Source organism: Homarus americanus, unplaced genomic scaffold, assembly GCF_018991925.1.
Source record: "Homarus americanus isolate GMGI-L3 unplaced genomic scaffold, GMGI_Hamer_2.0 scaffold25467, whole genome shotgun sequence".
In the NCBI taxonomy this organism is placed as follows: Eukaryota; Metazoa; Arthropoda; class Malacostraca; order Decapoda; family Nephropidae; genus Homarus; species Homarus americanus.
Window position 1 is genome coordinate 5,650,532 of NW_024732867.1, and position 24,269 is coordinate 5,674,800.

Genomic DNA, 24,269 nt, shown 5'->3' on the forward strand with positions numbered 1-24,269 from the left:
TTTCCTACTACCTCTCTTCTCTTGTTTCTCTTCTCTACCTCTCTTCTCTCTTCTTATCTTTCCCACTGCCTCTCTTCTCTTGTTCCCACTGCCTCTCTTCTCTTGTTCCCACTGCCTCTCTTCTCTTGTTCCCACTGCCTCTCTTCTCTTGTTCATACTGCCTCTCTTCTCTTTTTCCCACTGCCTCTCTTCTCTTGTTCCTACTGCCTCTCATCTCTCGTTCCCACTGCCCCTCTTCTCTCGTTCCTACTGCCTCTCTTCTCTTGTTCCTACTACCTCTCTTCTCTTGTTCCTACTTCCTCTCTTCTCTCGTTCCTCCGCCTCTCTTCACAAAATTATCCACTTCCTTTATCTCTTCCTTATCCAGTTTTCTCATTCACCTGTTTCTTTGTACTTCTTTTGTTACTTATTATTAGAAACTTCTCATTACAAGGTTTGTTTGGCATGTGTTCTCCTCGGTATTCTTGGATCTTGCTTGACATTTTTTCAAACTGTTTTTTCTAACGCTAATAATACTTGCACAAATGCTTCAGAATTTAAGTGATATTTTTTTTTCTATATCTTGTTCTTAATTTATATATCAAGAGTTATTTTTTGTAGTTCTGTGATATACTAGCCTATACCAAACAAGCCTTGGAATGTATATAAAGCATTAGTATATAAGTATTTAAAATGTGTGAATATTTGGTTCAGGTGTCCATCAACGCTTGACCAGTGTGTGTGTGTGTGTGTGTGTGTGTGTGTGTGTGCTTGATTGATGCGGCACCTGAAGCCTATTTAATCACATGTATAGTTTAAATTTATTTAGTCCTCTTGTGACTGCAGGAGCGACCACACATTTACACAATCCCTTAACAATATCATCTATGACTTACTAACCTTTCCTTAACCAGGGATATAAACACCTTTTGCACTTCAGAAATTGTACTTAGATAACTCTTTCCGTTACCGCTGCAGACAACAACAAAAAACGTAACTTTACATAACTAACTATAACAGTGTTTGTCTACGTTCTACTTTATTCTCTTCCTTTGTTTTAGTAACTTCACTGTCGTCATTTACACATTAAACTCTGCAGTGCCTTTTGTTACGTTTGAGGATGTCAGTGAAACTTTTATCGGAGTGAGGACCAACAAGTACCCCATAATCACACTAGATCAACACCAGGTTTTATAATCGTTTGTGATGTTAATATACCCATTTGATTTTTTCTGTGCTTTTAATTGTTTGTAAGTCTATGTATTCATCTTGTTTGTAATGTGTGTGTGTGTGTGTGTTGCTTTCTCGGATATTTAGTCACAAGCGTTGTTCGTTATATGTATTTTAAACTACCTATCACTCGTTCGACATTTTACTCTATCTGACCAACACACACACACACACACACATACACACACACACATACACACACACGTACGTCAATAAAGATGTTAGTGTTATTGAGATGTTGCGATTTGTATTATTAGTTCTTACAATGAATTTCACTAAAAATGGCGCGTATTGGAAGAAGCAGAATAATTGGCTTTCACACCTGTGCTAAAGTTGAATACCACACCGTCACACCTGTGCTACAGCTGACTATCACACCGTCACACCTGTGCTACAGCTGACTATCACACCGTCACACCTGTGCTACAGCTGACTATCACACCGGTCATACCATTATCACACCGTCACCTGCGCTGCAGCGTCACACCGCACCTGTGCTGACTATCACACCGTCACACCTGTGCTTTAGCTGACTATCACACCGTCACACCTGTGCTACAGCGACTATCACACCGTCACTGCCAAGCTGACTATCACACCGTCACACCTGTGCTACAGCTGACTAACACCGTGCTGACTATCACACTGTCACACCTGTGCTGCTGACTATCACACCGTCACACTGCAGCTGACTATCACACCGTCACACCTGTGCTGCCACAGCTGACTCACATCACACACACCATCACCGCTGTGCTACAGCTCAACTACATCACTATCACACCGTCACACCTGTGCAACTCACACTACTGACTATCACCGTACAGCTGACTATCACACCGTTGAACACAGCACACACCGCACACCTGTGCCTCTACACCACACCGTCTACATGCTTGACACCGTCACACCTGCTATGTCACAGCTGTCACACCTGCTGACTACAGCTGTCACACCTATCACACCTGTCACACCTGTTACAGCTGACTATCACACCGTCACACCTGTGCTACAGCCTGCTATCACACCGTCACACCTGTGCTACAGCTGACTATCACACCTTCACCTACAGCTGACTATCACACCGCAGCTAGCTCTATGCACACTGTCACACCTGTGCTGCAGCTGACTATCACACCGTCACACCTGTGCTACAGCTGACTATCACACCGTCACACCTGTGCTACAGCGACTATCACACCGTCACACCTGTGCTACAGCTGACCTTGTGCAATAAAATTTAAACACTCAAGGTAAAGCTTTACATGTCACCCCTCCCTCCCTCAGTACACCGCTCCTGCATTCACTGCCTGAGAGGAGGAGGGTGATCCTGTGTTCATTAAAGTTCACATCACTTGTTGCCTCTTGTGATAATTATGGTCATTGTTAATGATGTATGTGTGACATGACCCTCTTCCTCTCTGATGTAAGTAATAAACGGTCATAGTGAGTGTGTGTGTGTGTGTGTGTGTGTGTGTGTGTGTGTGTGTGTGTGTGTGTGTGTGTGTGCGCGCGCGTGCGCTTATGCGTGTGTGTGTGCTTATGCGTGTGTCTGTGCTTATGTGTGCGTATGCGTATGTGTGTGCTTATGCGTGTGTGTGTGTGTGTGTGTGTGTGTGTGTGCAGACAGGGTGGTGTAATGCGTCTTATGTGTGGCAGCGTTTTGTTTATGTTAAGGTGCAAGCACTGCTTGCTTCCTCTCGGCAGTTCATTGCAACTCTCCTGCTCCCCCGTCGTTGCTACATTTGCACCGCTGGATCAGGAAAAAGGAGAGCCAAGATGTATGGTTGCAGCCTGCGCTCCTGCCTCACCACATAAATCAACTTACGTGCAGCCATCATCCAGCTCATCATACCTTTCATCGTCATCAAAACCCCTATACCCCAAAAGTCCCTTGGCGGCGGAAGAGTGGCGACGGGGACAGGCAGAGATAACTGCCGGGAGTCTCTAGTCACAACTCTGCACATGGGCGGCATAGATAAGATGGTCGTTTATGCACTGGGATCTAGACAGCAGTGCAATCAGGTCCTGTCTCTGCGACTGAGCAGCCCGTTCGAGGACTCACTCTGCTCACCCCACATGGGGAGGGGGATTGAAAGGGTGCCCTAAACATAGCCTGCCTAAAAAGAACAACCTGACTGGGCAACCGCACACAGTAAGGTCATTTTAATGCCGTGGAAAACAATCATTGATCAGAGAAAAAGACAACAACAACTGCAAGGAATGTCAGGACCCTTCTGGATACTGGTAGAAATGAGCGCACTGAAGGAAGAACTGCCCTTGTGGGAAAAGAGCTGTCTAGGTACAACATCGACATAGCAGCCATAAGTGAGTCCCAGTTCCCAAACGAGGGTCGACTCACAGAACGGGGGTCTGGCTGCACCTTCTTCTGGAAGGGTAAGCCTGCTACAGAGAGGAACTGCATTTACGGAGTTGGCTTTGCCATTCTCCAATCCATCCTACGTGTGCTTACTGAAATGGTGGTTAGAATCAACGAAAGCCGCATGACGCTCTGAGTCCCACTGAATCACTCACGTCATGCCTTCTTCATTAGCGCATACACCCCAACAGTGGATGCAGATAATGGCATCAAGGAGGCCTTTTACGCCGACCTTGACAGAGTGCTAACCTCTATCCCCTGAAAAGATAAGGTTGTGCTTCTAGGTGACTTCAGTACCACAGATGGCAGAAATTCTGACATATGGCAGGAAACCATAGGGAGAAACAGAGTAAGCAAGTGTAATCCCAACGGCCTACTGCTCCTCAGCAGGTGTACTGAAAGCAGCCTCACTATCACCAACACCTTGTTTAGGCAGGCCGTCAAGTTCAATGGTTCGTGGCAACACCCACGATCCAAACGCTGGCATATCATTGACTACATCATTGTCAGAGGAAGAGATCGCCGAGATGTTCTTATCACCCGTGCCATGCGTGGCTCAGACCACTCTGTCACAGATAATCGGCTCGTCAGAGCCAAACTATCCCTCCACGTCACGCCAAAACGGTGAAGGCAACAAGCCTCCAGAAGAGGCTTTAACACAAAGCGACTGGAAGATCCAGTGGTAGCACATGCTTTCAAAGAGCAGCTCGACGATTGGCTAAAAAGCAATCCAACAACAAACAAACAAAATCCCAGTGCTGAATGGTCCCATAAAAGCTGTTATCACAAAAACCTACAACGAGACCTTCGGCCACATCAAAAGAAAACACCAGGATTGGTTTGATGAAAGCGACCCGGAAATCGAAGTACTCATCAGTAGTAAACGTGCTACTCTTTCTGACTGGCAGAACAACCCCCAAGTCTCTGACCAAAGCTGATACCTTCCACTAAAAGAAACCGGCGGTCCAGCGCGAACTTCGCAAACTAATGAAAAAAAAAATTACGGATCAACACAAGATGCGGGAATTTTTCAATTCCGCTAAAACAATATATGGCCCAACTACTCATGGCGTCTCCACTCTCCGCTCATCCGATAGTAACTCCCTAATTAAAAACGAAAAGGGCCTCCGTCAGCACTGGAAAGAGCACTACCATTCGCTGCTTAACCGAAATACCAATGTGGATGTCCTGACTAAACCAGCAGGTTCCTCAGTACCCAGTGCTGACCGACCTTAGCTATCCTCCATCCCTGGATGAGGTAGCTACTGCAACCAAGCAGGCGAAAAATAACAAAGCCACAGGGCCTGATGTCATCCCAGCCGAGGTGTATAAAGCAGGAGGACCTCTGCTTACCAACCGTCTCCACTCTCTCCTGGAGAATATATGGGAGAAGGAGAAATCCTCCCAAGATCTTAAAGACGCCTCCATCGTCAATATTATAATAACAAGGGAGACCAGTCACTGTGGCAACTACCCCGGGATATCACTGCTGTTCGTAGCTGGCAGATTATCTCTCGAGTCCCGTAAACAGACTTCTTCTTGAGGCGGAAAACTTCCTCCCAGAATCTCAATGTGAGTTTAGACCATCATGTGGCACCACTGACATGATCTTTGTCAGATTAAGGAAAAGTGCAAAGAACAATGTCGTGACTTGTACATGGCCTTCATTGACCTTACCAAGGCCTTCGACTTGGTCAATAGGGAAGCCCTCGGGCGGACCCTCAGTCGTTTTAGCTGCCCACCAAAATTCATTGCCAATGTGAGGCAACTCAACGATGGCATGAACGGCAGTGTTCTGCACAATGGCACCCAGTCTGAGTTCTTCCCTACCTAAACAATGGGTAAAACAAGGATGTGTACTGGCACCAACTCTCTCTTTCATTTTCTTGGCTGCCTTCCTTACTCGTGCCAGTGCCAATTTAGCTCGCGGGGTGGACATCAAGTACCGGATGAAGGATATTTTCAACATAAGACGACTCCAGGCAGGAACAAAGGTATCAGCTGCTTCCATCACTGAACTTCAGTATGCAGACGCCTCACCCTCGTCGCTCACACTGAAAGCAACCTAAGGGAGATCCTAAACACCTTCGCGGATGTGTATGCACATTTCGCCCTTGAGGTGAATGCACAAAAGCATCAGATTCTCTTTCAGTCTGCCCCTGGTTCAACCACACCTCTGCCATCCACCCAGCTTAACGGGACTATCCTCTCTAAATGTTACCTACTTTCAGTATCTTTGCTCCCACCTGTCCACCACTGCGGACATCAATGAAGAGAATCAACATCGATTCAAATGTGCATCTTAAGCCTTTGGCAGACTCCATACCCGTGTTTTCAGCTGTAGGGAGGTGAGATTATCTACAAAATTGCACGTGTATCGAGCAGTGGTCCTCCCCACCCTCCTGTATGGCAGCGAGACATGGGTCACATACAAGAGGCACCTTGAGGTGCCTCTTGTATGTGACGTGACAACTTTCACCAATGTAATCTATGTTCCCTCCTCCGAGTTCGATGGGAACACAAGAGAACAAATGCCAGAATTTTTGCTGACAACTGTAGCAGCATCAAGACTACCATTATCCATTAACAACAACGCTGGACTGGCCATATTACCCGCATGAACGAGAGTAGACTGTCAAAGCAGCTACTTTTCAGCCACCTAAACGTAACGCTGGCAGCCAACGGAAAAGGTATAAGGATAGTCTTAAGACAAACCTGAAAAAGTGCCAAATCGTCCCCCTTATCAGGGAGACGATTACTCCACATCGTAGCACTTGGAAGAGCACCTCACGAGGTGTCACTGCTTTCGAGTTAGTCTGACTGCAAACCAAGGCAGATAAGCACCAGCGCCGGAAAGACGCTGCCGCCGCCCTTCCGGCAGTAGATGTAGCCCTCCACACGTGCAACATCTGTGGACTGCCATGCCGATCTTGTATCGGCCTCTCGAGTCACCTCGGAGCTCACCATCGAAGGTGACATCCTTAATAACTCATATCATTGTATCATAGCTGGAAGATCGTCATACTCAATTTTGAGTGATTGCAAAGTAGTAGTAGTAGTAGTAGTAGGAGTGTGTGTGTGTGTGTGTGTGTGTGTGTGTGTTGTATGTATGTAATGTATGTAATGAATTATGTAGTGAATGTATGTAATGCATGTAATGTATGTGTGTGTGTGTGTGTGTGTGTGTGTGTGTGTGTGTGTGTGTCGTGAACCTTGAGTTCTCACAACAATAACAACACATCTCTCTGGGGTGGTTCAACAGGGACCACTACTTCACGGCGGTCACCTGGGTCGACAGTACCACCATCAGCGTCGTCTGGATGAACAGAGCTCAGAACACCTCAGTCATCACTACCTGTGCTCACCCCATGTACTACTGTGAGGCGGTCAGTCGTTCAGCTCTCTCTCTGTGTCTTAACATCATTATCACACATACAGACACGGGTCTGCCCACACTGCCCCTCAAGTACGGCTTAACTCGCATGGTGTCTGAAGTAATAACTCGGTGGGGTGTTTTAGAGTTAATACTATTGGTTTAGTATAAGAGGTGAGCTAGGTATTACCCTCATCTCTAAGGTATTAATGGTGGGCAGAACCCTGTGTGTATGGTATCTGGTATTTTTGTTGTTAATGCTAGTAGTAGTAGCAGTAGTAGCATTAAAGTAGTAATAGTAGAAGCAGTATTGTAGTTGTTGTAGTAGCAGTAGCATTATATAGTAGTAGTAATAGTAGGAGCAGTAATAAAATGGTGGCTAAGGAATGGCTATTGAGGGAGGCTGAAGGCCATTTAAAAGATAATAGTTGTAGTAGCAGTAGCATCATAGTTGTAGTCGCAGTAACATTATAGTAGTAATAGTAGGAGTGGTAGTAGTAGTTGTAGTAGCAGTAGCAAAATAGTAGTAGTAGTGTCGGTGAATATCGGATGTCACCCTAAGCATTGTCACCGAAGGTTCTTCTCATCTCTTACGGCATTAATCGCAAGTATTCCGTGTGTTCACCGGCGATCACCAAGCGTTTTGTGAGTATTTGGTTGGTCGGCTACTGCAGGTGCCAGTGCCAGTGTCGATAGGCCTACTTTGGCAAGGGCATCGAGACTCTCGCCCCTATGGGGCCAAGTGCTCTACGCTAGCGGTCCCCCCTCCCCAACGGTCACTTCATATAAATAATATTACATCAGTGTGACCATAGAAATAGTGGTTATTTCTGCTAAGGATATATAAACAAGTGTTAGGTGTGACAATTCTTGCTCCCAGTGTATCATTATGATGTGTGGATTGTCGCCCACAGGGGGGTGGCCTACACACCCACGCGCGCACGTATGCCCCTACTACCCGGACACAGCAGTCCAGCCTTTTACCTTTCTGCCCTTTACTCATAAGAACTAGTTTCTTCTCCTATATGGGACCAAAGCAGATGTCGGAGGGGGACGTAACTGTCGCCCAAGGTGCGGAACACTATGCCGGGTAACAGACATTGCTGCGTCTGTGTAAGCCAATACCAAAATTGCACTAGCTGTGAATGTGCAAGAAACAACCGACCATGTGTGGTTTGCAGAAAGGGAAACAATTGTCGAAACCCATATGACAGGGAGCCGACACAGGAGGCCACAGTGGATGTCGCGAGGACCCAACCACCCGATGTTATTCTAAATGATAGCAGTGAGTCTACTCAACCTTGAAATGTAGTACTAATAAACGCTGCTCCAATAGTAGCAGATGTCCACGAGGTGAATGAGAGACAGCCACCACAGTGGAATGGCATGTCTATGGAAAATGCGGACATATGGGTTAAAGAAACTTACTCAGAAATTGTCAGGTGGTCGCCAGCAAACCTGTTTGAACCACCCAAGTGTGCGGCCATCAAAGAAAATGATTCGGGAGATGATTCGCCTCATAATTGAGTACACTCAGGACTGCTTCCTTGCCCCTTTAACTCTTCAAATACTGGCAATAATATCACATCTGTCAGAGGACACACACAAAGACTAAGCACAAAGAAAATGCGGCAGCAATGAAGAGAAGATTGACAATGTGGCAGAATGGGGCCCTTGATGACCTCCTATGTGAAGCAAGAACACTGCAGGAGAGACTAAAATTTATAAGGGACGGAAAGCAAAACACCGATGACGTTGCAAGAAAGTTTGGAGACAAAATGCGTGTGGGAAAAGTGTCTTCGGCGGTAAGATCTCTCACAGAGGAATCCTCCGGTGGGGCTCTGCCAATAAACAAAGAAACATCAAAAGAACTGAAAGAAAAACATCCCCCTGCAAGTGAAGACGAAGGCATAAGGTTCCAGGGTGACTATATCCCACCAAACGCTGTCCTGTTCGAGAAAATAACAGGAGAGATGGTGTGGAAAAAAGCACTGAAGACTCGAGGAGGTGCCGGCCCTTCAGGTCTGGATGCAAACGGTTGGAGAGTCATCCTCAGCACTAACAAGTTTGGCCCCGTAGCAAGTAATTTCTGCACGGCCATTGCCGTCCTTGCAAGAAAGCTTGCATCCTCTTGCTGCCAACACCTCCATGCTCTGACGGCCTGCCGCCTCATTCCCCTGGATAAGAATCCAGGATGTAGGCCAATAGGAGTGGGGGCAGTGCTGAGGCGGATCATCGGAAAATGCATAATGTAGGTGGTAAAGGATGATGTCAGGGCAGCAGCTGGGAACCTGCAAGTTTTGTGCTGGCCACCAGGCTGGTGGGGAAGCTGCCATTCTCGCCATGAGAACGATATTTGAGCAACGTGATTGTGAGGCCGTTTTCCTGGTGGACACTTCAAACGCATTCAACATACTTAACTGCAAGGCCGCACTGCACAGCATCAAGATCAAGTCTCCAAGCTTTGCAATGTTTGTTGAAAACTCCTCTAGGAATCCATCAGACCTCTGTATAGTAAACAACAAGGCTCTAAAAGGTGATACCATCATACAGTCAACCGAGGGAACAACGCAGGGGGACCCTGTTGCAATGGCAATATATGCAATAGGCCTATCCGTGCTCCAACACACAATAAAATTTGAAACAACTGAGGTCAAGCAAGCGGCGTACGCTGATGACCTTACAGGAGCTGGAAAAGTGGAGGACATCAAAAAGTGGTGGGACCTGGTAACATCGCGAGGTCCACAAATAGGGTACCACCCAAACGCCAGCAAGTCCTTCCTCATTGTGAAGCCAGAACATTATGAACGGGCAATGGAGGTGTTCGGTGGAAGTGAGGTAAAAATAACAAAGGATGGCCAAAGACACCTAGGCGCAGTAATCGGCACGACGGACTTCAAGACCGAATACGTAACGGGAAAGGTGAATGAGTTGGTTAGGGAAATCCAAGCTCTGTCTGACATTGCTAACACAGAGGCACATGCGGCTTTTGCGGCATTCACCCATGGAGTCAAGCATCGCTGGAACTACCTGATGCACACTATCCCTGATATCGGACCCCTCCTCCACCCTCTGGAAGAAGCCATCAGCGTCAATTTCATTCCCAAATTAGTGAAACACACTCGCTTAACCCCAGCAGAAAGATCACTCCTTGTTCTGCCACCGAGACTGGGAGGAATGGGATTGACCAATCCAGAGGAGATTGCTGCCACTGAACATCAAAACTCAATTAAGCTCACGGCAGCCGTCACGGACCACATAATAGCCCAGAACGCAACAGGGGAGGTGGATACCAGTGAAGTAAACAAGACTCGAAGGTCCATTACGACAGAACGACAGCACGGCTAAAGTGATAAGTTGCAGCAACTATTGCTGCAAGTACCAGAGAACTAAAAAAAAAAAGTAGCTATAGCGAAGGAGGTGGGCGCCTCGAACTGGTTAACTACGTTACCGATAAGGGCAAATGGTTTCAGTCTCAATAAACAAGAATTTACAGATGCCAATGCTCTAAGGTACGGTAGGCCAGGAGAAGGTTTGCCCTCCCAGTGCGTGTGTGGCTCGTCCTATGACGTCGATCACGCCATGGTGTGCAAGAAAGGGGGCTTCATATGCATGAGGCATGACGAAGTAAGGGATCTCACAGCAAATATGTTGAAGGAAATCTGCCGTGATGTCTGGGTAGAACCGAACCTCCTTCCATTGGACGGTGAGATTTTCCAATATAGGACTTCAAACATATCCAACGAAGCCCGTGTTGACGTCAGTGCTCGAAGATTCTGGACGCGGGGACAGCGAGCTTTCTTCGACATCAGGATTTTTTATCCCATGGCCGCATGTCACCATAACTTAGCTCTCGATGCTGCACACAGGAGGAACGAGAACGACAAGATAAGGGCGTTGATCAAGGCAGCTTCACTCCTCTAGTGTTCACAACCTCTGGTGGGATGGGACCAAGTATAAGATGCTTCTACGCCAGACTCGTGGAAGTGATATCTGAACACAAACAGCAGCCCAGAAGTTATGTTACAGCCTGGATGAGATGTCGACTGTCCTTCTCTCTCCTTAGGTTGGCTTTGCTCTGCCTCAGGGGAACGAGAGCATCGAACCCAAAGCCGACAACAGTTGCAGATATTGACTATGAGGCAACAGTCACTGAATGCCGCATAGATCTGCGGCTCAACTAACTCAACACAGTTAGGATAGCTACTTATGTGGGGTACCCCAAGGCTCAGTACTAGGACATTATTATGTATTATATACATAAACGACATAGATATCGGCGTAGACAGGAACATAAGAATTTGCTGATGACACTAAAACAGGGCGTATAATAAAATCTGACGAGAACTCTACAAAACTACAGGGAGATCTAAACAAATATTTCGAATGGTCTGAAAAATGGCAGATGAAATTCAATGTGGACAAATGTAAAGTACTTAGTCTAGGAGATGTAAACAGAGAAACCAGATATCAGATGAACAACGATGTTATAGAGAAATCCGAATGTGAGAAAAATTTAGGAGTAATGATAAGTAGGAATCTTATGCCAAATAAACAATGTGTATTTGCCCGAAACAAGGCTAATAAAGTACTTGGATTCACACAAAGGAGTGTTAATTACAAGACTAGAGAGATCATCCTAAAACTATATCTTGCGCTTGTGAGACCTTACTTGGATCACGCAGTTCAATTCTGGTCACCGTATTACAGAATGGATAGAGAATCCCTAGAAAGAATTCCGAGGAGAATGACAAGACTAAACTCGTGCATTAGGAACCTTGAGTACAGAGGCAGGTTAAAGCATCTGAATTTGCACTCCCTCGAGAGACGTAGAGTGAGGGGCGATATAATAGAGGTTTATAAATGGAAGCCAGGGCTAAACAAAGTGATATAACAAAGGTACTCAAACCATCCAACCAGGAGCGAACTCGTAACAATGGCTTTAAATTAGACAGATTTAGATTTAGGCCCGTGATAAGTAAACATTGGTTTGGAAATATAGTGGATGAATGGAACAAGTTACCAAACACCATCATTAACTCGAATTCGCTGGATAGCTTCAAACGTAGGTTGGATGGATATATGAGCGATAGGGGTTGGGTGTAAATGGGACTGCCCAGTATGGGCCAATAGGCCCGCTGCAGTTTTCTCCATTCTTATGTTCTTACCGGTAACTCAGAATCGGAGGATTTTCTTGAAACAGTTGAGGACTGTTTCCGAAGTCAAAATATAGCAGAACCCCCCCGGGGTAATAAGATACTAGATTTAGTTCTGTGAAACAGAGGAACTTCATTAGTAATGTCGAGGTAGGGAACGAACTAGCTAACAGCGATCACAAAGAAGTGAGATTCAAAGTAGAAATTAATGTCTGTTGCAAGGAAAATTGCATTAAAGTCCCAGATTTCAGAAGGGCAATCTTTGATAGGTTGAAAAGGCAGCTGAGAGAATGGGTATTACGTTTGGGGGTGAATTACATGACCTCACACGATCTACTCGCAGAGAGCTACCTCACTTTACGTGGTGAGCTCACAACGGTAACCTCACAATATATGACTGCTGAGGGTGACCTGATCACGAGATCTGAGGTTGACGAGTTCTATAACAATTTAAATAATGAGTTCATCAATGCACAAAGACACAATATATCATACAGAACACTCGGATCAAATAACAATGACGCCAAATGGATAAATAATGATTTAAAAAATATTAGGTGCTACTATAGTATGCGGTCTATCGAGCTGGAGTTGGTCTACCAGGATATTTGCACTGTAGCGTCTATTAACCCAGCCTAACCTAACCTAACTTAATCTAATATATCTTAACCTAACCTACAAATTCCTTTCGTGAACAAATTAGTGTTGTGTTCCCAGTGTGTTCCCAGATATCAGATATGAGGAGGGTAGTTGAACATGCATCAACAGCTAATTGCTTATAGTTAATCTTAACACTAAAAGATATACAAATTACATCAACTGGATAGGCCGGGTCTTGACAAACGCCAATCCTAAAAAAGGTATAGTCTAATGCACAAGAATTTAAAGGAGTAAATGACTAAATAGATACAAGAATAAGAGCACTGTGGTGGTCCTATATAATGGCGCTCATAAAGTACGCAAGTAGTCTCGGACCTGGTATCAGTCATAAATGAGACGTAATGATATTGGCTCATTGACAAGAACACGTAAGTCACATATGAGCATAAAAGGTGTCGCCTAAGTATTAAAGTAGTACATAAGGCTGAAAAGATCACGGAGACGATAGAGGTACAATACCCAACGATCACTTAGCGGCAATGCTGTAGACACTAGGCAGAGACGGATGCCGGAGAAAGTCTGAGATGCTCACCCACAGGTTATTAAATATAACCTAACCAGCCTCACATTTTGAGAAACTATCATCGACTATCCCGTTATTTCTGTGTTGATCTTTCATATAACATTGTCCAGACTTCTTCACATGTTTTCACCTATGCATTAAAAAATTACTTCCGTTGCAGGTCTATTGCAGTGTTTTTATTTGGGATATTTTCCCCTCTCTGTCTTGGGCCTTATTTTTGTGTCGTTTCCTTAACATGGCTTGTACAACTCTTCCTATTTATAAACAGACATATTCCCTCACCCCCACAGACACACACGGAACACTCAGGAGGTCACGGCTGGGTGGAACTGTATGACGCTCCCATCTTCTCTGAGGACGGCCAGAGTTACCTGGTGAGACTACCTGTGCGTGACGGGGAGGAAGGCGAGTTCAAGCATGTCAACCTGTACAGTGTGCGCATGCGTCGGGTCATGCCCATCACCCACGGTGCCTTCGAGGTCACTGATATCTTGGGTTGGGACCAGAACAACAATTACATGTAAGTGGTGAGGGCTGAGAGGTGTAGTGGTGATAGTTGAGAGGTGTAGTGGTGATGGTTGAGAGGTGTAGTGGTGATGGCTGAGAGGTGTAGTGGTGATGGCTGAGAGGTGTAAGTGGTAAGGGCTGAGAGGTGTAAGTGGTAAGGGCTGAGAGGTGTAAGTGGTAAAGGCTGAGAGGTGTAAGTGGTAAGGGCTGAGAGGCGTAAGTGGTGATGGTTGAGAGGTGTAAGTGGTAAGGCTTGAGAGGTGTAAGTGATGATGGCTGAGAGGTGTAGTAGTGATAGTTGAGAGGTATAGTGGTGATGGGTGAGAGGTGTAGTGGGAGTGAGAGGTGTAGTGGTAGGGTTGAGAGGTGTAGTGGTGATGGCTGAGAGGTGAAGTGGTGATGGCTGAGAGGTGTAAGTGGTGATGGTTGAGAGGTGTAGTGGTGATGGCTGAGAGGTGTAAGTGGTGATGGCTGAGAGTGGTGAGGTGGGGTGTAGTGGTAGGGTTGAGAGGTGTAGTGGTGATGGCAGAGGTGAAGTGGTGATGGCTGAGAGGTGTAAGTGGTGATGGCTGAGAGGTGTAAGTGGTAAGGGTTGAGAGGTGTAAGTGGTGATGGTGAGTAAGTGTAGGGTTGAGAGGTGTAGTGGTGATGGCTGAGAGGTGTAGTGGTGATGGTTGAGAGGTGTAAGTGGTGATGGTTGAAGGTGGGGTAGGGTGAGAGGTGTAGTGGTGATGGTTGAGAGGTGTAGTGGTGATGGCTGAGAGGAGAAGTGATGATGGCTGAGAGGTGTAGTGGTGATGGCTGAGAGGTGTAAGTGATGATGGCTGAGAGGTGTAGTGATGATGGCTGGGAGGTGTAAGTGGTAATGGTTGAGAGGTGTAGTGGTGATGGCTGAGAGTAGGGTAGGTGATGGCTGAAGGTGTAGGGTGATGGTTGAGAGGTGTAAGTGGTAGGGTTGAAGGTGTAGTGGTGATGGCTGAGAGGGTAAGTGGTGATGGCTGAGAGGTGTAGGGTGATGGCTGAGAGGTAAGTGGTAAGGGTTGAGAGGTGTAGTGGTGATGGCTGAGAGGTGTAAGTGGTGTGGCTGAGAGGTGTAAGTGGTGATGGCTGAGAGGTGTAGGGGGTGGGGCTGAGAGGTGTGTGGTGATGGCTGAGAGGTGTAAGTGGTAAGGTTGAGAGGTGTAGTGGTGATGGCTGAGAGGTGTGTGTGATGGCTGAGAGGTGTAGTGGTATGGTTGAGAGGTGTAGTGGTGATGGCTGAGAGGTAAGTGGTAAGGGCTGAGAGGTGTAGTGGTGATGGCTGAGAGGTGTGGTGATGGCTGAGAGGTGTAAGTGGTGATGGCTGAGAGGTGTAGTGGTGATGGCTGAGAGGTGTAGTGGTGATGGCTGAGGTGTAGATGATGGCTGAGAGGTGTAGTGGTGATGGCTGAGAGGTGTGAATGGCTGAGAGGTGTAGTGGTGATGGCTGAGAGGTGTGGAGGGGTTGAGAGGTGTAGTGGTGATGGCTGAGAGGTGTAAGTGATGATGGCTGAGAGGTGTAAGTGGTAAGGGCTGAGAGTGTAGTGGTGATGGCTGAGAGGTGTAAGGTAAGGGTTGAGAGGTGTAAGTGGTAATGGCTGAGAGGTGTATGGTGATGGTTGAGGTGTAAGTGGTGATGGCTGAGAGGTGTAAGTGGTAAGGGTTGAGAGGTGTAGTGGTGATGGCTGAGAGGTGTAAGTGGTAAGGGATGAGAGGTGTAGTGGTGATGGCTGAGGGTGTGAGTGGCTGAGAGGTGAGTGGTAAGGGCTGAGGTGTAGTGATGGCTGAGAGGAAGTGGTAATGGCTGAGAGGTGAAGTGGTGATGGCTGAGAGGTGTATGGTAAGGGCTGAGAGGTGGGTGATGGCGAGGGTGTGATGATGGCTGAGAGTGATGGTAAGGGCTGAGAGGTAGTGGTGATGGTTGAGAGGTGTAAGTGGTAAGGGCTGAGAGTTGTAAGTGGTGATGGCTGAGAGGTGTAAGTGGTAAGGGTTGAGAGGTGTGGTGGTGATGGCTGAGAGGTGGAAGGAGGGTTGAGAGGGTGTGTGGTGATGGCTGAGAGGTAAGTGGTAAGGGTTGAGAGGTGTGGTGGTGATGGCTGAGAGGTGTAAGTGGTAAGAGGTGTAGTGGTGATGGCTGAGAGGTGTAAGTGGTAAGGGCTGAGAGGTGTAAGTGGTGATGGCTGAGAGGTGAAGTGGTAAGGGCTGAGGTGTAAGTGGTAAGGGTTGAGAGGTGTGTGGTGATGGCTGAGAGGTAGTGGTGATGGCTGAGAGGGGGTGCTGGACCACTGCCACTGCCAACACTCACCACCAACATCACCACATCACACACACTGACATCACCACATCACGCACACTAACATCACCACATCACACACACTAACATCACCACATCACACACACTGACATCACCACATCATACACACACTGACATCACCGCATCACACACACTGACATCACCACATCACACACACTGACATCACCACATCACACACACTGACATCACCACATCACGCACACTAACATCACCACATCACACACTGACATCACCACACACACACACTGACATCACCACATCACGCACACTGGTATCACCATCACACACCGACATCACCACATCACACACACCAACATCACCACATCACACACACTAACATCACCACATCACGCACACTGACATCACCACATCACGCACACTGACATCACCACATCACACACACTGACATCACCACATCACACACACACTAACATCACCACATCACACACACATCACCACATCACGCACACTAACATCACCATCACACACACTGACATCACCACATCACACACACTGACATCACCACATCACACACACTGACATCACCACATCACGCACACTAACATCACCACATCACATGCAAACATCACACATCACACATGCAAACATCACCACATCACGCACACACTAACATCACCACATCACACACACTGACATCACCACATCACGCACACTAACATCACCACATCACACATGCAAACACATCACACACACTAACATCACCATATCACGCACACTGACATCACCACATCACACACACTGACATCACCATCACACACACTGACATCACCACATCACACACACTGACATCACCACATCACGCACACTGACATCACCACATCACACACTGACATCACCACATCACGCACACACACACATCACACACACACATCACCACATCACACATGCAAACATCACCACATCACAAAATGCAAACATCACCACATCACACACACTAACATCACCACATCACACACACTGACATCACCACATCACGCACACTGGCATCACCACATCACACACCAACATCACCACATCACACACACTGACATCACCATCACACACACTAACATCACCACATCACACACACCGATCACCACATCACACACACTGACATCACCACATCACGCACACTAACATCACCACATCACACCACTACCACTTCATGTCATTCAACACAACTTGCAACCATCCTCACCACAACTCACTACCATCCTCATCACAACTCACTACCATCCTCACCACAACTCACACCATCCTCATCACAACTCACCACCATCCTCATCACACTTTACCACACTCACTACCACCTCACCACTTTTTACCACACCTCACACCACTACCACACCTCATCACACTTCACTACCACCCCTCACACTTCACTACCCACCCTCACCACACCTCACTACCACACTCACCACACCTCACTACCACACCTCACCACACTTTAATACCACCCTCATCACACTTCTCTACCACCCTCACCACACCTCACTACCACACCTAATCACACCTCATTACCACTCTCACCACACCTCACCTCTCTACCACCCTCACTATACTATACATCAACCATCAACACTATTCACCCCATGATCTAGGTACTTCAAGGTAACCTGCTTCCCTTTCGACAGTTACTACATGGCCACGAAGGAGGATGAACCCGGAGAGAGACACTTGTACCGTGTGGCTGACGCCCTCCCAATGCTTCGGATCCCAGAGTGTTTGTCGTGCTTGGAGGCGGATAACACCACTGACGCCTGCCTCTACAACAAGGCCCATCTCTCCTCTGACTTTGCCTTCTTTATTCTTGAGTGTCTTGGCCCGGACGTTCCCAGGACCTACCTTTTCTCTACTTGGAGTAACCAGGTAATTATCCCTTTCTAAGTTGGTTCGCCCTCAGGTAGATAATTTTTTTTTTGTACGTCAATGCGTCAGTTTTACCACTCGGAAAATGTTAGATTAAATACCAAGGATGTAACACTTTGAAACACAACTATGGATTAATCTGAAGAACATAAACTTTATATCACACAAATAATTAAGGCTATGAGGTAACTTTAGGCTTTCGTAATTTTTATAATCTCTTTGTAACCGATTATCCACCAAAAGTTAGGTTATGTGTTCGAGACAGGAGCTTCTTGATGTTATTCTAAATGTAGCTGTTAATTCTGTTCATTAGATGTTGTTAATAAATAACACCGCAGTGTATAAGTAGCAGATGTAGACAAATTAAAATCCATTTCTAAAGCACTCCATTTCCCCTCTTTTGCTACTCCACGAACCCTGAGATTCATGCTCGTGAACCCAAAGCAGCAGACAATGATGTATTATTCTGCCCATAAAGCCTTCGGGTTCACGAGTATGAATTGAGGTTCGTGGAGCAGCAGACGAGTCGAATGGAATTTTGTTCATGATTATACCAGTCTGTCCTCTTCAATAATTGTTTCATTAGACTGCTACAGAGGGGACAGTCGCAACTAAATGCCAGCAGGGGCCATTCTTCACTGCTGCGTCCACTTAACTAGCTTCAAACGATTCCTGGAAGATTCCATTTTCATTTCAACTTTGTTGTTCAGAAGCTGTTCCTGTAATTGGCTAATGGACATTTAGTTGTGCAGTTGTCTTGTCATCATTTGTATCAGAGGAAATATAGTCATAGTGCTGGCTATCTGTCCATCCATATGACGATCTGTAGACAAATGGTTCTTAACTATCACAACTTCTACCGGTGACATGGCAACTAAACTTTGAGACATAGATCGTGTACTCGTATGTACAGTATCTCAAAAAAGTATCTGTCCACACTCTGTGTGAAACATTATGAGACCACGGATAATAGATATTGGGACATGCATTTACTTGGGTGTATAGTTTAACATAAATAATACAAGGTGAATTTATTTCGGCGTAATCAATAATTATGATGTTCGGTTACCAAATGTCGTAGGATCAGTATGCCACAGAGCCACGCATACCAACCCTCCCGGGACATCACGAGTTGCAGGTAGCCTTTCAGAAGTCATCGGACTCATCCTAGCAGATACTTTTTTTGAGATACTGTACCATTAATAAACCTTAATAATCTTTGTTTTAAAGCATAGCTGTGTGCTTTTGTGTTTATTTGCAAAGAGCTTTCATATCATCCTTTTTTTTATTAACCCTTAGAGCATAGTCAGAGTCTTACACGTACTTCTCTTGACGGTGGACACCCGTATTCCGAAGACGCTTTCATTTGAAAAAGAAAAAGCATTCTCTTGTTGTGCTGAAGACAAGTGGTGGGAAATATGGAAATTGTAAGTCTTTACATTGTGTATATTTATCAGGGCATCTTGTGAAGACAGCAACTGAATAAAATAGGAATTGACCAAATATAACTTGGTCCTGTTTATAGATGTAACCCAAAAATATCTCGCAGGATTTTAGTTATCAGTATTATATTGTTCTTCCTTATTTTGTGGTGTTATCGTTCGTTGTGTCTCTATGGCGTCGGGGAGTCCTGGACCCTTATGGTCATCTTGATTCAGCTGGCCGTATCAAATTCATCTGTACCAATCCTTATGAAACTTACTGTAAAATAATTTTCTTAATTATGCAAAAATGAAATATGGACTTTTAGTTTAGATCCATACAATGATAGATGAACTGATCTATACCATCTGTGCATGGGAAGTCTTCCTTTATAATAGATTTTTCACGGTGTAAAGACTGACAACTCTTGCCCAGCTCGACCAGAAAATAATCAGAAAAATATTCAAAACAAATAATTAAGTGACCAGTGATAACTATTGATAATATTTATATCTAAGCATTATACAGTACACACTTCACCAACCATCTGACAATACTGTACATATAATATTATATAAAGGTGACTTGTCATAAAGGCCCCCTTCCTAATAGGCCTTGTCCCCAACCATTAGGATTGGGGCTCAGTTATAATGGCCTTAGACATATGGGTCCCAGTCTAAAGGGACCCCAGTCCTAGTGGGCCTCAACCCTGATGGCCTGTAGTCACAATGGACCCTGATGTCAGTAATAAGTTAGGTTAGGTTAAGTTTGGGTTCACCAGGACCATTGGCCAGCAGGTCCATGGAATCATACTTAACTGTGCCCAGACGGTTAAGTATATTGAGGACAACTGCAGAAAAATAACTACTCTAAGCAGTGATTGGGTTGTAGGTGATCTTAATAGCCATTTTTATGCCAGTCATAGAACACGCAACCATACTTTCAAATTTATTCTAATATTATGTGTTGACACAAACAGCAGCTGCCAGTCAAGGGAAGATGAGTGAATACTGCTTGTTACACACATAATAATATTCATGTGTTTGAAAAACTTAACTCTTAGACTAATGTGTGAGTCAGTAACCATTATATCATAGATCCTGGTTCAAGAGAACTTTGTATTATTCAACAAAAGCAAGTCCACATCATCAAGTCTTAGGCTCATCTTCCCATCTTGTCTAATAAGGAATCATGCTGACATATTTAAAGAATTAGGCAGATATTATATGCAAACTGGCAAGTATTTTAAGACACTGCAGGTTCATCCAAGCACTCTACAATATCCCAGTTAGCAAGTATTTTAACATATCTACAGGTCATTCATGCATTGTATCCAGGTTGGCACACAAATTAACTCAGCTGCAGGTTCATCAAAATATTGACTTTAAAAACAGGGTAGTCAAAAGTGTGTTACGATTACAGGGTGATCACAAAGTTGAGGAAAGTGGGAAGCGTCGGTCATCAGCCACGAGCATGGTACCGAGGGTAAGGCCTCAGGCACCCCGGCCGCCACCCCCACTCTTGGGTTTAACAGCTTACCTAGTAATACTTGCGGCAGCATCCTCCTCCTCATCTGATGATGGAGACTTCATGCTGAGACGATTACAATTCTTTGCATGGATATAAATAATACACCACAGACCCTGCAGTCAACCCTCACTTGTGCCTTTGTCTCAGCCTCCTACAAGATATAGTTTGTCTTTGATTTTTCTGTGCTGAAACTTACATCAACTTTCAATAAAACTCAAGAATTGCCCTCACTAGAAATGAGAAAATTCCTCACCTTATGCATGTAATGTTTAAAGTGACCATTTCATATTGTCACATATTATGATACAGTATTGTACTGGATCAGGTAGGTATTTAGTTTCAGCCCATAAAATATTAACACGTTTGAAAACAATGGGGCTCGACTGCAGGAAAAGCATGGTACTGTACCGCTTTGTACCTCATTTACTAAAGCTGGAAAGATTATTATATATTTATACTTTATATAACTTGACTGAACCTTGCCTGTCTTATTACAGAGGGAATTATTGAACAATAAAGATAATTACAAGATTATTTTTGTACAGCAAATGTTTCTTTTAGTTAAGCCGAATATTCTGTTACCATAAAGTAGACCAATGTTGCCCCTGGTCGTGTGTGTAAGTGCTGCCGCCAGGGAGTAAACAGATGAGGGGCTTCTCCCATTGACGACTATTTTAAGAAGTTTAATTTGGCCACACTCACGCTACAACATCACTCAGTCGTTTGTAACGCTGCCTCAAAATTCTGTTATTTATTGACTCTTGTCAACTCTCTACCTTTATTTTCCTTTTCTTTGCCCTTTCTTTGACTTCTTCTGCCTTGTTATACTTTCCTGCTCGTGTACACTTGATTAACCAAACCACATATTATGTTTGTCAGTGGGGTGAGTGGGACCTGTTGCGCCTGAGTGACAACTAGCACTTAAGAGTTACTACCAAGTGTTTTATATGTTGCTGAAGTATTTAATGTGACAGTACAGTTCAACAGGTGGCCTACAAACACTTCTGGAGGATATGACTCACACTCACACGTACTGTATAAGCAGCCTACTGTATATAATGTATATGATTTTATTGTGTTGAACTCTGCTTGCTCTGTTCAGAGGTACAAAGAAAAGCAAGATTTCTGGTATGCCTTCTTTTTATAGCTAAATATTGTATTGTTGAGTAATTTAGTTTTAGCAGTACAGTACAGTACAGTACAGTACAGTACAGCACGGTACGGTACAGTACAGTACATTACGGTACGGTACAGTACGGTACGGTACGGTACAGTACGGTGCGGTACAGTACATTACAGTACAGTATGGATGGTACAGTACAGTACAACACGGTACAGTACAGTACAGTATGGTACAGTACAGTACAGTACAGTACAGTACAGTATGGGTCTAACAAGCCACTGTTTCTTCCTCAGGGTAATCAAACAGTATTTCATATTTTAACCTTTCCCATGTCCAAATTAACTTATGTTAATATTCACACTGCCTTACCTCTGTTGATGCTCATGCCAATTCTTCAATAGCTTTTCCTATTATAAAAGTTTGATATAAATTTCATATTACAATTTTCATTACGCACAATCCTTCTATTTTTGCAATTACAGTACTGAGTTACCATTTATTCACCTTGGTCCTTCCAATTGCTCAATAAATACTTACAAATTGGTCTTGCAAAAAATAGTAAAATGCAATAATTAACTTTGCATGTGATATAGTGCATTCATCTGAACTACTTGAAGATATGAAGTATGTTTTTTAATAAGATACTGTATCAGTTTTCAGTTCTAATATCATTTACTTACACACACCCAGCCCCATCTTCATTCACATACCGGTAACTACTGTACATTCACTCACTCACATAGCACTTCTGCAGATTCTATTTCTGGTGCAAAGAACACAACTTTACTCCACTAAACTTAATGTGACCTGACAAAAAAAAAATTTCTGTGTCGTTTCCGGAAGGTAATTCTCATTTTAGGACTTTTGGTTAACGACCTATGAGATCCCGGTATGCTGAAGGCCTCCTGATAGGACCTGTCAGTGTCGCGAGATATGATACTTCACTGGTAGGATGTTTTATTGGAGTGAATACTGTAATGCTGCCTTTCTGGACCCTCTATGCCCAGTCACACCAGGAGTGTTTTGAGGTATTCTGTGGTGTGATGGTGCCAGTATGATCAGCAGAGTCTCTCAAACAAATATTGAATTAAGCAAACATATGTATCCTGTATTGCTTGTACCCCAATAGTACCCAGAAGAAAAAAAAAAGGTTTACAGAAATGATAGGCAGAACCAGGTCAAGAAAACCAAGTGATCAACTTTTTACACCTACTGTACTTGTAACCCAAGCGATTACTACCCGAATGAAGTTTACGCTTACAAGATAATTTATCTCATGGGTACAGTATTATGAATGTTTGTTTACTGTCATTTCATATTGACATTGATGGAATTTCTTTTCTGTTCCCTGTTTAGTCTACATGTGATAGACTATAACGAGCCATAAGAACTAGAGTTGTGAAGAGAAGAATTATTACGTTAAGACACAGGCGGTGGTGATGTTACCGGTATATATTCAGCTCATTTATTGTCTCACGTCACATATTAATGTCACTAATAATTGTCATGCAGTTACTCCCGTTACTTGTCTTGTTCAAACCATGATATGAACTTCAGTCCATGATAATTTGTCTCATTAATTGGAATTAATGAAGTCTAACTTGTAAATGATTTTGGAACATTTGTTTCTTTGAAGGAAATAGAAATATTGCTTATGAAGTCAGTCTTAGGTCCTATGTAAGTAAATGCTGGTACACTTAACCTGTAACCTTCACCATCTGTTTACATGTTTCAATCTAAATGTTTGGACAGCAGACTTTCTAAGACCCTAACTCACAGCTTCGTCTGAGGTTTGGAGCAGTGAACGGATCGCCTGATGAATTCACCCAGCATATTTCAACTTAAGATTAACCACCCTAACACTAACCTAACTTAGTACCCTAGATGGAACTGAAGTGTTTAATCATCAGGTGAAATAAGCTGGGGAGGTTAATCTTCGGGTCATCTCACTGGACTGTTGAGAGTTTTTTGACAGCTTTAGAGACCTAGTTGATCATGCAGACAACCATAATACTGCTGGGTAATATAAGGAGTTTCGTCTATGACTGGGTGATGAGCTGCATTGGTAGCTGCATTATTCCCTTGAATCCTGTTTCCTGGGACTGAAGTATTGCTCCCTGTGACACTGGTGAGTCTGGTAGGTGTCCAACATGCTGGGATCTAACTTGTCACTCCCTTCACCACA

At 44.6% G+C, this 24,269-nt stretch overlaps 1 protein-coding gene across 1 annotated transcript in view; it reads left to right on the plus strand.

Moving 5' to 3' along the window:
- LOC121869147 (dipeptidyl peptidase 4-like) overlaps positions 1 to 24,269 on the plus strand; it is a gene marked incomplete in the record, with an annotated part of 203,566 nt that overhangs the window by 128,006 nt on the left and 51,291 nt on the right. The window contains 4 exon segments of the mRNA XM_042370335.1: positions 6,852 to 6,975; positions 13,592 to 13,821; positions 17,775 to 18,009; positions 20,854 to 20,916. Of these exon segments, the coding sequence (XP_042226269.1) occupies positions 6,852 to 6,975; positions 13,592 to 13,821; positions 17,775 to 18,009; positions 20,854 to 20,916 (652 nt within the window).